Here is a 17626-nt window from a genome sequence, read left to right on the forward strand (position 1 = left end):
TATCTTATCTATGATAGTTTATATATAAAAAACTATTATCTCACAACATATGTCTCCTACATATAATAGTGTGACAGAAATATATTAAAATTAGTTTAAAAATAAATATAAAACAGTAAATTATAAAAAGATAATGTATTAAGGAAAAAATCGTAAAAGAATATTTACTTGGCACGCTAATGCTTATGACTGGGAAAGTAACGGGCGGGAAAATTGGCACTACCTTAATTTAATTGAATTTGGTGGTTATAGTCTCGTATGATTTGAAATCCGAGTTTTTCAGAAGAAGATGGCGGCGTCGAATTACGAGTACCCGAGGCTCCGGCGGCCGGAAATAGTCTCAATCTTAGCGCAGTTCCAGATCGCCACCGTCACCGAGCAGGACCTCATCAACCCTAACCCTGACTTGATCTCCGAACTCTACACTCGCGTCCTCATTCACCTCGACTTTCTCCTCGAGTATCTCTCTCTTCTCTCCATTTATCTTCCTCTTCCGCGCATTTGTCGCTCACCTTCTTCATTCTCCGCAGGGAAGACAACGAGCAACTCGAGTTCGATGCCCTAGAGCAACTCGAGAACCCCGATTTCCACGTGGACTCCATTCGCGCCATCAAACTCTACAACAAGATCAAGGAGGTCCTCACCGCGCTCGAGTGTCCGCGGAAATTCACCTTCGCCGATCTCCTCGTGCCGGATCCTCAACGCACCGAGTTCTTCCTCGGTGCTCTCATCAATTTCTGCCTCGACAGGTAATAACTCATTTTCTTAAATTACAGCATTAAGAGAAAACCTAATTGTTCATTTTGGAAATCTCAGGGAGGCGAGGATGAACTCCGTGTCGGAGATTGTCGACGAAGTGAATGCTCTCGAGGAGCAGCGGACGGAATTGGAGGAGAATACGATATCGCAGGTTTGTCTTGGACCTCGATCTCGATTCTCTAACTCGTTTTGCGTTTGTTTAACTGTTTGGCTTTGGTTTAGTTGAGAGCAGAGATTTTGGAATGCAATGAGGCGAGGGAGAGGGAGATGCCTCTTGTTAAGGAGGTGGAGGCAAAGGTGAAAGAGCTGAGGCAAACGATTGGGGCGCTGAACAACAACCAGGTGGCGCTGAGGACTAAATTGAAGAAGTTGAAGGAGAAGAGTGTGGAAATGGATGAGAAAGTCAGTAATTGTCATTCATCTAATTCTAGTTGTTGAATCTTTTACCTTGATGTTGGTGGTTTTGGATGGTGTACGGTAGAGGAGAAAAAGAGTTTGTTAGCAATTTGCATAGCCTTACTGAGTTGAATCTTTTGGATAATGTAACTTGTATATTGTGAGCTGCAGTTTTTGCGAACTTGGTGTTCTTTTCTGCATGGCTTTGGTTTTAAGAAGTTGTAGCTGTAGGTCTTTACTCTTTGTGCATGTTACATTGTGGTTGATTGTTGTTAGCGGTGTTTTGAGTTTGCTGATTGAGTTTCCTTTTTTGGTCTGCTTACTTCAACCCTCCTCATCCTCCCTGAAAGTTTGACTACTTGGTGTGTAGATTATATTATTTCTTACTCATTCACCCTATTTTCCTTTTTGTGGCCCAGATTTCAAATGCTGAATTTACATTAGTACAAAATGTTCTAGAAAATGCAAATCTACGTTCAAAAATTGCTCAATCTCCTGATAAAGTACAGGTATTTGGTTCTCTCCAGTCATTAGAATTACTTGCAATTGAAATTCATTCATGTAATCATGTTGTTTATTTGCTATTATATTATGGGCATAATAAATGTTTTTGCTATTATATTATGTAATCATGGTTTTTGGCAACAAAAATGTGGCATACTTGGCATCTCTCCGACCAATCTGCTTGTGTGAAACTGTGAATATTTTATTGGTGATTACTGGACTACCTTGCTTTTGTGTTGGTTCTGCAGTATGATCTGATGCTAATTTTGGAAAACATTGGCACTTGACAGTTTTAAATTGTTGACCTTCCTGCAATTTGTATTGGATTTTTACTAATGTGAGTAAATATTATATTGTAATGCCAAAATATTGTTTTAGGCGCCTAATTAGTTGTTCTTCTCAAAAGTTTGAAACAAAAAACTTTGCCCAACTTTCCATCATTTAGGCATCTACATGGTCCAATTTAACTTCAAATATGAATTATGGTTTGTGATCTATCCCATGTAGTGATAGATTCAGACAAATTACACACTTTCCTGGAAATAAATATCTTATATAAGTTATATTGGGAATAAACTTCTAAAGAACAGTAATGATACATGGATATGTGGAAAAAAAATAAAATACAAGTATGGAAAAGTAAACAACTGAATGGTATAAATATAAGAAATCTTGCGACTTCCAGAACATAGAGCCCAAGCTATAGTGAGTCATAGTTTATTTCTTTCTGCTTTTTGTCTCCCCTGCCTCTCTATATGAATGGCTACCTTTTTTTTACAAATTTTTGTACTAACACTTGTCCCCTCTCCATTCTTCCTCCAACTATAAACTTGCCAAATTCTAGGCCTATTAACTTTTTACCAATTGACCCATATTCCTCTCACATGGTATTCTGTTATCTGCACAAGGCTACTAGTGCATACTTCCTTTAAAAGATCGAGTGTACTTGCATATTTCACACCCATAGCTTTCATCAATAAAAATATGTACCCTTTCCTTTTAGAAATAAGAATTGTGAAGTACTTTAGACAGTGATGTCGAAATGAGATTGGGGTATTAAATTATCAATAAAAGTCTACATTATCATCAGAAAGTAGATAAGTTGGGGCTGTGGTTCTGTCTATATTAAAAGTAACTTAACATATGGTTGAGATTAAAAAATAAAAAAATGAAATCAGTGTTATTTAACTTCAAAATTTGCTTTGATCGTAATTCTGTCCTTGAAGATTGTATTTAAAATTATAGCTTATTGTTTTTCCTGTTTTTCTAATCACAGCATGTGGAAAGGTTATCTTTTTTCTTCTAATTCAAAGATATTTTTGTTTTTAAATAAATGTTGTGGAGAGGAGAAAGGGAAAGGAAGGTTTATACTGAGAATATTCTTTACTTGTTGGCTCCAGGGGATTGCATAAAAGGCTAAACCAAGAATAAGCTTACATCAAATCTTTCAGATATCATGAACAACTTGCAGATGCTTAGCCCAGCTGTATGCATTAATCAAACTTAGTTAAAATAAAATTTTGGTCTTTGAAGTTTCCATTAAGTTTGATTCAAGTCCATAATTTTTTTAAAAAGTTTTTAACTCGGTGCAAACATTTTCAAATTAGTTCCGGCCATTATAACACTGTCAAGTGTCAATTAACTCAGGAAGTGTTTATTTATACAGTAGGTACCACATTTTGTGCTTCTTTTCTCAGTAAAATGTCCTGTAGTTGCTTCTATAAGTAGTCGATTCTTAGCTTGTGCTCTGCTGCTCTCTTATTAAGTAGGTGCTCATTTATATTCTCTCTCTCTCTCTCTCTCCCCTTAAAATGTTCAGTAAGGACTGAATTGATGGTGCAATAATGACAACCAGGGGCTATTTTGCATGTTTATAGATGTTTTTCACTTTTAGAGAGTTGTAGGAATTTTTCTCGGCCAGTACTTATGTAAATTTGCTCCCCTGATTTGCCATGAAGAGGGCTTTAGAGGAAAAGAAAATAGCTCGAGAGGAGGCAAGGAATGGTGAAAGATCAGCAATGCAGGCGTTTCATAACAAGAGTGCCCTTGTTGATGTTTTCTCCAAGGTATTTTGTCGCAAACTAGATCCTTTTTTTTTCTTCTTTTTTTTATCTCCCTTTCATATGCATTATAGGTCATGGTAAAGTAATTTTATATTATTAAACTTCTATGCAAACTTTCCATGAGTAGACTGTCTTATTGAAGTTTATTCCAAGTTATTTTTTTTCCAGACTAGATCTATTTTTAGCCTCCCTTAATCTGCATTTGACTATCATAATCATGAATCTTTCATCTTAAATTAATTAAGATTGACTTTAGGATGCAAGCGAAACAAATTTAAACTTTTTGAAGTCTCGGCCTATTCAGTAAGGGTGACAAATGGATGGATCAAATAATTTTTTAGGCCGATCATAATGGATCGGATAAAAATAATCCATTAATTCATTTAAAATTCATTAAAAAATCACATAAAAATCCAATTCATTTAAAGCAAAATATTCATCCAATCCATTCATTAACAATATTTTTTTATGGATGAATATCTCTATCCAATCCATCGATAAAAATAATGTTTTAAAAATTAAATCATTTTTAATTTTTGAAATATTTTATTTCTCTTTCATTTCTTTATAAGTCATTATATTCTTATATAGTCTTCTAAAATTCACAAAACATTTTTATTGAATGTCAAAATAGTCTTTTCCATTCTCAATCCAATAAATATCTCATATGTAATCTAATGAATTTTGAAAAAGTAGTGGATGCTTAAATGTATGTATTGGATCCGATCCATTTTTTTTTTTATCGTAATTGATGGGTTGAATGAATTTACTTGTGAATGTATCGGATGGATGGATAATGGATAAATGAATCCATTTATATTGTATTGAGTTGTATGGCACATGTATCAACTGAGTTATCAATTAAATGGTGTCACTGCTTAAACCTGATTGGGCTTATGCAAGATGAGTGCCTCTTGTATTGTGACTGGAAGATCAAAAGATGACTCAACATGGATCGACTGATGGAATTTTCTTTAGATAGATATATTCTGTATTTCAATCTTCAATACAATGCTTAAATAATTTATGCACTGGTATTCTGGCCATTTACAATTCATTTCGAAAGGCAAACTACAACGTGAAAAGCTGTAACACTTGGATAAATTCATAATGTTTTGTTATTGTATGTAGATCACTTTATCCTTTATCTTTTATTTTTTTGGTTAGGTGTACAAGAAAATGTCAAAACACTACACGCTGATGCAGACTATACAAGAACAGGTATTAAAATACTCTGGTCAGTTGACTTCAGCTCTGACATTTATCACAATGATTGAAAATTTACTATAAATTCAGTAATTCACCCTGTATACTGGGGAGAGAAGCTTTTTCTTTTTTGTGTCGCTTATTTAAATGGAGCTTATAATTAGAGTGCTGTCTAGACTTAAGAGATATGAGATCTATTATACTTCTTCACGTTCCTTCAAATATTATTACCGTGCAAAATCTACTTTGATGTCAGTTGTGCCTTTTTTAGGTAAATTCTGCAAAATCTGTTGAAAAGGATCTTAAAGCATTGAAAGCAAAACTCAGTGATGAAAAAATATTGGAGAAGTCACTTGAGGCCAAATTGGTCGAAAGACAAAGTAAAGGTACGTTCTTGTTATCTTATGCAAGCAATGCCTTCATTTCTGGCTAGATGGTTTAACTGTTTAAGCACGAGTAATGATAATTTTTTACGAAACACATTCTGCAAAAGCTGATCACTAGTAACCTGGCATGATTTTTGTCCAATAATTTTGTTTTCCTCTTTTAAATGGCATTTGCTGGCTGAATAGCAGCACAACTGTACGTCACATTTTTTTGAATTATTTTGTCTAAAATTTTCTTGGTACATAAAACTGCTTTTTAAGCATGCACATTTTGGCTGTATTACCTTTTAACTTGTACCACTTGTTTTTCCTTCATCAGTTGAGCAGATGGAAGAATTGAGGAAGCAGTTGGAGAAAGAGTGCAATATTAGGTGCGAAGAAGCAACTAAGTACTTGAATAGTACACAATCAGAGGTGGAAACAAAGAGATGTGATATAGAAACAAGGAAGAGAAATGTCGCTGCTATGTTATCTGAGGTGTTATTTCTTAAATTTCATGATAAATCAATTAAATGTGATGAAAGAATAAATTGTTATTTCTTATCTGCAATTGACAGGTGGATGTTATAAATAGTAAAATTACATCAGTGAAAGAAACTGGAGCGGTACAAGTGGAACGGTTAGGTCGCAAATGTCATGAGTTAGTTGATGAGGTAAATGTCCGTTCTCCATATTATGTAGACCTGTGGGATCTACATTCTAATTGCCATGCTTGGCTTAAAAATCTTCCAATTACAACCATACTTTCTCCCTGAAAAAAAAAAATTTATAAAGTTTCTAAAGTTGGGATATGCGGTAACAACTTTCATGTGAATTCTACTTTTATTTTACTGTCTAATTTTTGTGAGAGACTCCTTTCTCTTTAGCACTGCCATGCTGATTGTAAAGTTTACTCAATAATTCGTGCTTTGCTTATTGTTATAGTGAATGAGAAATAATTGATTTATTGTGTGTGCATTCTCGCAGTTTCACAAGTATTCAAACTCGATTGTACGTGTGATTGAATCTGCGCCAGAGAGTTAAATTCATTAAAGGAAGTGGATTTGACATTTCAGATCTGGTATATTATGAACTACACTTGCTCTGCATAGTTCGAGTACATGTTAGCATACAAAATATGGAAGAATTTCTGCAATGGTTATGCCTTAGTCACATCACTATCTTGCTGCAGAATTGTATAGTGCCTAAACTGCCATCCTCGTGCTTCTTCTATTCTTAGTCCAATAGTTATGCGTGCCCTGTAATGGTTTGCTCTAGGTGATTATGCCTCTGGATGAATGAAAGTATGTTATTATGTATCATTCTATTTGGTTTTTATTACATTTTATTTTATTACGCTTGATTTTATTTAATTTAATATATTTTATTAATCATCAAATGTTCAAACATAGCTCTCTTTGCTTTGTTATATTTAATATAAAGTTAAGTGGGTTATTAGTTTAAATCATGATTTTTTTTTGTAAATAAACTAGTGTATTTTAGAAAATTAACGTGATTTTCTAAAACCGTTTTAGCTTCCGCTGGCTTTTGGAAATGAGATTAACTATTAAGGTACATGTTACAAGAAAAAATGTAGAAGCAACTCAAAATAGCTTTGCATTAAGTAGCTTCTCTACTGAACGTGAATCATCATAATCCCAAATTCGATTAAAATGCATAACAGAATTTCTTAAATTCTCAATTTAAAAATAAGGGTTCATATAAAATTGAGAAAAACAATTAACAAGGAAGACTGATAAACATTCACAATCATTTGCTCTAATATCATATATTCATTTGTTTATTTTATTTTTTTACATAAGTATTTTATAATAAAATAAGTTTTTTTCTTTTTTGTGTTTGTCTATTTTTTTAAATAAGTAAATTTTCCTTTTTTCTAAGAATAATTCTTACCTGCTTGTTAAAGAGTTATTTATTTATTTATTTCACTCGGATGCAATTCTTTATTTTTATGTTTAACTTATTGATAAAAAAAGAGTTATTTTTTTTAAAGTACTTGTTTAAAATATTTATTTTAAGTTTAAATCAACTGACTCAGTAATGATTCTTCCAAAATTTTCATTTTTTTTAAAAAAAAACTAACTTATTAGATAAAAATCTTAAGAATGTGTTTGGTATATGAAATCTATTTTTGTTATTAGGAATCATATTTTCTGATAATTATTTTTCTTAAGAATATGATAAATATATTTGATAGAATTAAAAATTCTTAGAAACAAGAGATATTTAATTATAGTTTTTTTTATCATCACGAAATATTCTTACCCGTGCTTCAATGAATTTTAATTTTTTTAGTGGGAATATGAATAAAAAAATAATTACCGAAAATGTATAGTCTGTTTAGCTTTATTTTTCATTTTTACCTTTTAATGTAATTATATATATATATATATATTTAAAAAAATTTAGTATTCTAAAAAAATTATAAAAAAATATTTTATATTTTCTTTTGCTAATATTTTAAAAAAATTGCAAATAAGATTTTAGTTTCGAATTAAAATTATCATATTTCTAATATAAGAACTCCGTTTTTGCACTGTAATTCTTAGGAATAAAAAAAAAAAACCTGCTCTAAAACTTGAGAGAAACATCCATAATTATTGTTTACGAACGACTTCTTTGTTTTAACCCCAAACAGAGTAGTGCGCGCGCGTGTGCGAGAAAGAGAGACTCTATCGTGAATTCGAAATGACAACGGTGGCAGCAGCAATAGCACCTTGGTTGCACTTGCACCCTCGAAACCAAGCTGCATTAGCATCGCCTCTAAACGCTGCGTTTTGGTTCCACCAGAAGAAGCAGCAGAAGAAGAAGCCCATGTCGTGGTCAATTTCTGCTCACTCCTCACCTTTCGACCTCTCTCCTCCTCCTATCGACCACGATTTCCTCGTAATTTCCAACACTTTCTTAGTTTTCGCTTTTCACGTAACATTCCAAAAAAATACCCTCACGTTAGGGCTTTTTTTGGGCTCAATTTAGAAATCAAGAGGGAGCATTAGAAATTATATAAACGGTAAAATGTTTCAGAATAGAGGCCATCTTGCTATGGCGTTTTTAGAATCATCCGTTATCCGGGATTAATAACTTGTTTGTGGCAGTAGAGAACTTGATTTTACATTTTGGTTTAATTATCTTTTTGTTCTCGTAGTTTTATCAACTTTATTTTTTAGTACTTATAGTTAAAATTAAAAACATTTTATTTTAATCATTTATATATATCTGTCTTGTTGTCTTTTAGTGTCTGTCGTCTATTTATATATAAATTAAAAGGAAAAGTTTATGAGACTATAAAAAAAAGAAAAAATGATATGTATAGGAACTTAAATGATTTTTTTTTTTAAATTATAGGAAGTAAAAAGATAAAGTTTATGAAATTATAAGAACCAAAAGGTAATTAAACCATACATTTTTTTTAGAATAAAACAAATAATTTGCTTTTAAATGGTTCAAATACATTTTTGTTCCCATACACATTAGTCATCTTTATTTTGGTTTCTAGTTGAAAAAGGCTTTCAATTAATCTCTACATGTATAATAAATTTCAATGTTGTTCTTGCTGTTTGTTGCCGTTTTATACAGTGAGACTGGTATTCAGTTATATGAAGTATACATAGGGATCTAGTTGAAAATGAGTGTCAGAGCAAAATGATAGTGGGACTGATTCCTATATTTTTTATTTGGTTCTTGCGGTTCATTGTGTTATATTTTTTGATCAACATCATTGTGTTATATACTTATATACACCTCTGACAGACAATATCATATCAACAGTAGACAGTGATTACTAAATTTAAAGGATATGTGTAGGGATTGAATTGAAAGTTTATATCATATGAAAACCAAATTAAAAATGAGTGTTACATATAAGGACTAAAAATATATCCTTTTTTTTAAAATTTTTTTTTTGAAATACCCTTATGATATTGCTCGAGAGAAGAGAAATCAGGTGGCTCAGTGCGATTTTTTGATTGTCAAATTATTATCTTCACTCATTGCAGGATACTGTCAAAACTGCAGGCGCAGAGGTTTCTGGGGAAGGGATTGTTGAGACATTTCATAATGATGATGAAGCACTGGATGCCATAGACAATGGGGTTGTGGTATGTCACTATTTTATTTTTATGCCAGTAGCTTAATGTTCTTTTGCATTCTCTCCGCTTGAGCAACTTCATTTGGTAGAAACAATATAAAAGTATAAACAACAAGAAACAGTTCATTTTATAATTATTTACTTCTTTGAATTGATTAATTTATGGTTCTAGAGATGCTTAATGATATAGGCCAAAGAGCATATAGTAAATCTTCAATGCTCATTTTGTTGGCACATAATTCATTTTTAAATATCATGTGACAAATTGAAGAGTAAAAGATACATGTAGAGTATTATCTTTTTTTTGAAATTGAAGACTTTCTGTCATATGTTACAAGCTGAATGATGGATTTACTTGCAAATTATATCAGTTATAGATTGAGTAATAAAAGTTGCAAACTCATAAAGATTTACAGACTTCAATTTATCAATCTGTAACTTTAATTACTTACTCTGGAATATCTATTATTCAGTCTGTATATATTTTTTTTAAAAGTAATACAGCATACTCTTTTTTGGAGGGAGTACTGAAGACCCCTTTACACACTTACCGAATTTTGTTTCAACCTCTGACTTTGTATTTTCCAACTTTACAAAACTTGAACTAGTCTAAATGGCTTTTGTGGGCTTAGATTAGCTCAAGGCTGTAGATTATCAAATTGTAATTTTAGAGTTTATACAAAATATTATGTGATAGCTTGCTATCAAGTTTTTTGTAAAATCTAATACAAACTTGAAGTCTTACAGTTGCATGCTTACCAATTTATAAAGGTATATTAATATTTTATTAGATAATGTAGGATTTAGTTGTTTGCTTAATTTAACTATTTATGACATCTAATGGTATAGGTTGTGGATCTTTCACACTTTGGCCGGATAAGAGGTACTTGCTTTTCCTGTACCATTGTCTCTTCACACAAGAGCAATGCATTTTCACAGCCATTTTGGGATAATATAAAATAAAACTGCTGCAAACATGTATAAAGGAGCTACTAACAAAAAAAAAACTTTTCTTTTTATTTAAGTGAATCATTTGATGTTGTAAAATATCTTTAAGATAGAATAAATAGGTCAGCTACTGTTTCAGAGTAGAGAAGAGCCACACATGACCCATGTGTCAAGAGAGTGAGCCTTAAGGTTCTCCTAATTTGCAGCTAATCAATACCCAATATCTTATTGAGAACTGCTGTCCATATGAAATACTAAAGCTTGGAGGGAGCTTTGAATGTCTATATACTATAGGGGCTTTAGATGGTTAAATTCCAATACTTGTTCAGCATTTCATATATGTTGTCTACTTTATGGGTTACAAAAGCTGATTCTTATTTTGCCACATTTTTATCATTTGCTTTCAATTAGCAGTGACTGGAGTTTTGATCTTTCAATTTTGCCTTTGATCATTGGTATGGTGATTTTTTAGTTAGCTACTAATAAAGTGAGATATAAAATCAACCATGAGCCTTAGCCTTATATCTTCAGCTATTGGGAGTGTTAGTTCTGATCATAGTATCAAGCCTCCATGAGATATTGGATTTTAGCCCAGGATAGGGTGGGTTTGTGCAACGGTTTTAATTAACATGCTATAGTGGTGTAGCAGTGTGGAGCCCCCTTCCTGATACAGGACTTGCGGTAGCGGAGCAGTTTAGTGTAACAACCGTTGCAGACAAACAGCTGGTGCTATATTAAAAAAAAAAAAAAGCCCCTTTGAACATGGACATTCGGGCTTTCTTTGGGATTTTAATTTCCAAACATGAACTCTATAGATGTAATAAACAAATTTCAGTGAAAATGATAGAGAAGTCTTGGATTTAGAAGATGATAATGATTGACTATTTCTATCTTGGAAACTTCTATTTGACTTTTGTTGGCATTTAGGTATATGTTTGGTTTAAGACACCTATGACATTATAGTTAATTATGAATTTCATTAATTTGGAGTAATTTTTTTTTTATCATTTTAAAGAATTTATGTGTGTAGTATACATTATACAAAAAAATTTAAAATAGTGGCTATCTCACTATATGCTATCTCATATAGTGCTTTTGGGGCCGGCTGCTTTGTGCCACTATCCTGGATTTAAAACATTTGTTTGTGTACTGTCCATATTCAAGGGGTGTGTTAGAGATATGAGACCATTTATAACCCTTCACTTATCTCTTAGGCCATTGAGAGTTGGTCCTTGACATACTTTCATGTTTTCTTAATATTTCATGCAAATATTTTGGCTCATATGAAACAAAGTAAGTGGAGAAGATCGCATTCAGTTCCTTCACAACCAAAGTACTGCAAACTTTGAATGTCTACATGAAGGACAAGTACGTATTGGGAAAAAAAAGTGCATTGTTTCTACGTTTATGTGTTCTTTGCAAGTTCTGTCAATTTATTTTTATATTTCATATTATAATACAGGATTTAGTAATTGGATCTCTTAACTGAAATCCCTAGGGATGTGACACGGTTTTTGTAACACCAACAGCTCGTACAATAGATATTGCACATGCATGGCTCATGGTAATTTTGTTTTTTCCATTCTTATAACAAAATTCATTTGTGGTTGTCTTTTCAACAGTTGTCTTAATTTTCATATAGCTGACTTTCTCTTGTTGCTTTTTGGTAGAAAAATGCGATATCATTAGTGGTTTCACCAGAGACCTGTAGGACCATTACTGAAATGCTGAACAAGTAGGTAGTTTCTTGTTAGTTGTAATGTAAGGATTTACCAACAGAAGTAAAACTAAAATTATGAAGAGAGCAAACAAATAGTTGTCTTTCCTGATGAAAGTTATTAAATATTCAAATACATTAACTAAATCTTTTACCTGTAATGATTTTTAGGTACATATTTTTTGCTGATAAGGTAGAGATTCAGGACATAACTAAGCAAACCAGCTTTTTTGTTTTGGTGGGACCCAAAAGTGGCCAAGTAAGATACATTATTATGCCTATTTAGTGTCAAGAATGACAGAGTTGGTAATTTTAATACAATGAAATGAGCAGGTGATGGAGAACTTGAACATTGGTGATCTCGTTGGAAAACCATATGGCACACATCAACATTTTAATGTAAGCTTGATTAAACTGGTTATTTTTGGGATGGGTGCTAATTACTTGTTGTCTTTCTCATCACCAGTTTCTCTATACTAGATGCAACTGGTCATGTATGTTTGATGATGACTGCGTAGTTTTATGTCTGCATTTATTTTTCTTATTTTTGTTCAAAAACAACTTACATGATCAATCATGTCTTATTTGCTGGTTTTTAGCTTCATGTATGTGTTTCTCACTAATAACTTTATTACTGTAAAAAATGCATATCTTGGTTGTTTACATTGCCAATGAGTTATAATAACTTCTCTAATAACAATTTTTGCTTTTGGCAACAAGTTCCCATGGTTCATGGTTGCATCTTCTACATAACCAAAATTTAGAATGTTTTAAAGAGGAGTGCTTAAAGGACGCTCCCTTATTGATTAAAATTTATGGAAAACTAGAAAATCATGAGGTTCATTAAATAAGGAGTGGACCTACACAATTTTGCAATTTTCAATAAATTTAAGCATATAGTGGGTATATAGTTTGAAAGAGATTATGTTGCTATCATTTCTTATGTGTTAAATTTATGTTACTTCCAAAGTAGTAAACTTTCAATGGCAATACCAAAACTAGTAATTACTTTTTTTTTTCCAATTGTTTTTCCCTTTTATTGGAAAGCTTAAGGACCTACATAGTCTTGTATTATTCTTGTGAACAAATTTTATCAAATATATTTGTAATTTGTAGGTTGATAGGCAGCCTGTAACTATAGGGGTTGGAAACATCATTTCTGAAGGTGGTTTTTCATTACTGATGTCTCCAGCGGCTGCTCCATCTATTTGGAAAGCTATTCTTACTCAAGGGGCTATCCCAATGGGTTCTAATGCATGGAATAAATTGCGGATTATTCGAGGTACTGAATTGTTTAGATTATGTGCATATTTCTATGTCTATATCTCGAGGTTATTTTGTTTTATTTTCTTAAGGATACGTAGTTATGTGCTGCTTTTGTGTAACAATCTATTTGTGTTGTTATGATAGAAACTGTATCAGTCTAGGAGAAAATAAGTTGGTATGCCGTATTATTCAACTGTGGAAACCAATGGCAGTGTGATATTAGTAACTGTAAGATGGATTTAAAATGGAAAATACAGAGATGACTTATGAACAATATACCTAGGATAGTGCTTTTTCAACTCTCTCAAAATGGAATCTATTCCAAAAATATATACCATGGTTCCTTACCTCAACAGGGTACAAATATCTAAATTTCATATTTTTAAATACTTTTTCAGACCTATTGCCGATACTAAGTAGTAGCCAAAAATTTGTATCCATTTTTCATGATATTATGCATGGGTCAGATATATTATGGCGAATTCGTCAGATTCCATTGTGGAAGACACAATGGAATCTGATAAGTGAGATATGGAATCTGATAAGGACATTCAAGAGGCTCTGTTTTCTCCCACTGACCTTTTTATTCACTCATTTACTGCCCTGTCTCTCTTTCCCTTCCAAACACTCTGATTGCTGTTCTTTCAGTTTGTTACAATAGTACAGCCCATACTGTTGTGGCATTGAAACCCCTGATCCTCTACATCCCATCCCCTTCCTGGTTGCATGCACCTTAGTATCACGGGGTTCTATCAGTGTTAATCACATTTAATACATGTGTTATTAGGAGTTTTCTATATTTGTTTAATGCTGTAAATTACGAGTTATTTTTGGAAGTCTTGGAGGTTAAGCCACGTAAAGTGGATAAATAGAACAAGTCTGCATTTTGAAAGGCTCTCACATTGCTTAGAGCAGGTTTCAACTCATCTCTCTATTGAGCGTTTGAAACCCTAGCCTCCGAACGTGATGTACTGTGTTCCTAATTACATTGCTGATTCTTAGTTCTTAAAAGAAAATTCCTCCAGTTCCATGACAATTACTTTTGGGGACAACATTGCAAACCTTCCACGCAGCATTAGTCTCAATGTTTTCTCTTTCATTCACATATTTCTACATGTCCAGATATTGTATTGTTACATTGTATATAAAAAACAAGGAACTGTAGATTATAATGTTTATATTAGGAATTTAGGCTAAAATCAATTATATCTCCTCCTACAGAAGATGTTTTGGAAGAGGCTGGCCTGTTAAGGTCCAGAGTAGTTGATTACCAGCACATCCTACTGTCAAATTCCATCTCAATATTTTCTGTAATCAGGCATTGAGTGTATTTACTGTATAGTTATTGTTTCTTTTGTAACATAGGAGTTATTTAGGATTAGTTATGGAGACCAAGTCTTGTTATTGGCATAAATATTAGCTTTGTTCTTTTTCCTCGAGAGTAGATTTTCAACTGATGAAAATAGAAGTTACTCACTGGAATTAGGAGTTTTGACACTACTGGAATTCTCACCACGATGTTATTATTAAACATAATTCTTCTGATGTATGTAAAAAAATGCTTCAAGCCCATGCAGACTTTTGGTGCAACAAAGAACACAATCACAGTTAGAATGTCAATTCTGGAGTGAACAATGTCCTTCAAAATTGCCAGTATTACCAATGAGGATCTGATCTAGCGGAAGATAGTCCCCCATTGGGAGAGATGTGTTAGGATCCAATGGTGGGGGGTATGGGACTTGAGTCCCACATTTGAAGTATGGGATTTTAGTGAGGTTTATAAGGCTTTGGGCTCTCCAACAAGGATTCTTATTAGATGTTCATGTTTTGGTTTTTTTACCGTGGCTCAAACAAATTGTTTCTTATGGAGGATATTTGTGTAAAACCAAAAAAAAAAGAAGGATGTGCGTGTTTATAAAATACTAGAAAATGTGTAGACATATAATATTTGTCTTTGGGTTGAATGGCATATTTCTATTGGAAATGAAACTGGGAAAAAACAGTTATCAAATAATTTGAAATATGAGTAATTTATACTTTTCTTTTTGTGTATATATAGTATCATTCCCTATATTTCTTATATCAACTTTTGATCATAACTTGACTTCTTAGGAAGGCCTGCTCCTGGAATGGAGCTTACAAATGAATTCAATGTCCTGGAGGCCTGTCTATGGAGCTCAATTTCTCTAAATAAGGGTCTGTAACTGGTCTATTCCCACTACCCATCTGCATAAAATGTTGAAACTTTCTGGATAGTTAGTCTGATTCTGAATTTTCCAGGTTGTTACAAAGGACAGGAGACTATATCTAGGCTCATAACATATGACGGAATCAAGCAGAGGTTATGGGGATTTCATCTTTCTGCAGCTGCAGAACCTGGCAGCATTATTATGGTTAATGGGAAAAAGGTGCCGTATAATTTCTTTTGAAATAAGTTCAATATTTTTATATGCAATCCTCGTGTCTTTGGCTAAAAAAGAGGAAGATGGAAATTTGCGCGTAGTAATTCCCAGTTGAAACTAAAGATGACAAGTACCTGGTGAAAACTCCAGTTACAAATTATCTATGGACTCTCGAGAAAACCATCTTGTCTTAAAAGTGGATAAATGATAGTGGTTCTCCTAGCGCGTGTGATGTTGTATTGCGTTCGGTAATCTTATTTTCCCCCTTGAATTAGTTGGGGAGAAAATTGATGGTTTTTGCAAGTTGTGCAGGTTGGAAAGTTGACTAGCTACACATCCGGAAGGAAGCACTCTGAACACTTTGGATTAGGTTACATCAAGAGGCAAGCTGCTTCAGAAGGAGACACTGTAATTATTGGAGACAACATCAAGGGAACAATGGTGGAAGTACCTTTTCTTTCTCAGCAACGCCCACCATCTGCTAATTGAATTATAAGGGTGCATGGAATGTAGATATATCGTTGTTGTGCTTCAGTGTGGTGACGATTATTGGTGAATAAATGCATGCATAATAATAGTAATTTTTTTAAACTGTTAATGAAAGGCTTTTTTGTTATATTTATCATGTTTGCGGTACATTAGTGCATCTGTGTAGAACTCTGGTCAATCGCATCAATCTTGGATAATATTAGCATTTTTTTTCCTCTCTCTTCTTGGTGGTCACCTCTTGTTCCAGGGTATAAACTCTCGAATAACCTTGTCCATTCAATATAGGAGTCTCGAAAACTTTCCCAATTTGTGACCATGACTGCCAAACCAAATCAAGACTACAACAGCAACCCTTTCGGTCAAAATGCAACTTGTTTCTTTCCTCTGCTTCTCTTCGTTCTTTATAAATTAGAATGGCATCTTATACAATTAGAATACAAATTCTGCTACATTATTCTTAGTAGAGCATAAAAACTAACCTGAACAAAAACTGTTATCAGGAAATTGGTTGTATGTTGTAGTTTTCTTAAATATTTTTTCAATTACATATTAACTATTCAATAAAATAAATCCGGTTGACATTCATATCTAGGCATGGCAACGGGGCAGGGGCGGGTTTTACGTTCTCTGCCCCTGTCCCCGCTCCTGCAAATTTAAACCGTCCCCATCCTCGTCTCCGATACTTGTTGGGAATAAAATCTAGGTTCTCATTTCTATCCCCGGCGGGGTTCCCCGCTCCTGCCCCCACTCTTATTTTTTTTTTCTTTTTTTGTTTTAAAATAAATATGAATAATTTAAAAAAATAAAAGAAAAGTAAAATAATATAAATTTTTACATATAAATATATATAATTTTGGTTTATATATATATAAAAATAATTTTTTAATGATATTATTAAACGGGGACGGGTATGGGGGCGGGAGCGGGATGGGTATTAACATTCCCGCCTCCGTCCCCCGATTTTATCAATAGGAGAAAATTCGAACCTGATAAACACGAATTTTTCCCATCTAAATCAGGGTGGGCTCGGACAGGTATCTATGAAGACGGGTTAGATTGTCATGCATATTTATTAAGGTTTTGTATTTTTAAATTTTTTATCGGACTGTTAGAATATAATTGAAAAGAGGCCGAAAGTGATATTAAAAACAATAAAGAAAAGGCCTTGTCATAATTTTTTTTTATATATTTAAAATTAAGTTGAAATTTCCAACAACTCAGTTTGATGAACTTAAATTCCACTCTTGCTGCGTACAACCTTTTGATGTTAATTTATATTTTTAAATGTATACATTTAGCACATCAGAAGTGAAATTGGACTCGTCCATCTAGAATATACAAAACAAAAGATTAGTATTAAGGGAGTAGTTATATGCTCAAGGATACTCGTTCATGGTTCCGAC

At 33.0% G+C, this 17626-nt stretch overlaps 2 protein-coding genes across 2 annotated transcripts; both read left to right on the forward strand.

Moving 5' to 3' along the window:
* The first annotated feature begins 240 nt into the window (after positions 1 to 240).
* LOC109797606 (kinetochore protein) lies at positions 241 to 6684 on the forward strand. Its single transcript, XM_020357704.3, has 11 exons — positions 241 to 459; positions 531 to 749; positions 817 to 910; positions 982 to 1161; positions 1575 to 1664; positions 3618 to 3725; positions 4890 to 4943; positions 5200 to 5314; positions 5634 to 5791; positions 5872 to 5967; positions 6281 to 6684. Exons 1-11 carry the CDS (start codon positions 290 to 292, stop codon positions 6335 to 6337), a joined length of 1341 nt encoding a protein of 446 aa, XP_020213293.1. The 5' UTR covers positions 241 to 289; the 3' UTR covers positions 6338 to 6684.
* A 1219-nt stretch (positions 6685 to 7903) lies between these two features.
* Positions 7904 to 16443, forward strand: LOC109795978 (Glycine cleavage T-protein family). The gene is made up of 12 exons (XM_020355562.3): positions 7904 to 8200; positions 9310 to 9411; positions 10251 to 10284; positions 11644 to 11717; positions 11848 to 11913; positions 12020 to 12084; positions 12238 to 12325; positions 12400 to 12465; positions 13183 to 13348; positions 15445 to 15528; positions 15613 to 15740; positions 16047 to 16443. The coding sequence occupies exons 1-12, from the start codon at positions 8003 to 8005 to the stop codon at positions 16221 to 16223; spliced, it is 1248 nt and encodes a 415-aa protein (XP_020211151.1). The 5' UTR covers positions 7904 to 8002; the 3' UTR covers positions 16224 to 16443.
* The last annotated feature ends 1183 nt before the right edge of the window (positions 16444 to 17626 follow it).

The sequence above is a fragment of the Cajanus cajan genome, chromosome 2 (genome assembly GCF_000230855.2).
Source record: "Cajanus cajan strain Asha chromosome 2, NIPB_CcT2T_4, whole genome shotgun sequence".
Classification (NCBI taxonomy): Eukaryota; Viridiplantae; Streptophyta; class Magnoliopsida; order Fabales; family Fabaceae; genus Cajanus; species Cajanus cajan.

Bases quoted from the DNA above. Each gene is read 5' to 3' on its own strand.
- LOC109797606 (XM_020357704.3), top strand. From the start codon at position 290: ATGGCGGCGTCGAATTACGAGTACCCGAGGCTCCGGCGGCCGGAAATA. The intron at 750-816 runs GTAATAACTCAT...TGGAAATCTCAG, and splicing joins ATCAATTTCTGCCTCGACAG to GGAGGCGAGGATGAACTCCG. The intron at 911-981 runs GTTTGTCTTGGA...GCTTTGGTTTAG, and splicing joins AGGAGAATACGATATCGCAG to TTGAGAGCAGAGATTTTGGA.
- LOC109795978 (XM_020355562.3), top strand. From the start codon at position 8,003: ATGACAACGGTGGCAGCAGCAATAGCACCTTGGTTGCACTTGCACCCT. The intron at 11,914-12,019 runs GTAATTTTGTTT...GCTTTTTGGTAG, and splicing joins TTGCACATGCATGGCTCATG to AAAAATGCGATATCATTAGT. The intron at 15,529-15,612 runs GTCTGTAACTGG...TGAATTTTCCAG, and splicing joins CTCAATTTCTCTAAATAAGG to GTTGTTACAAAGGACAGGAG.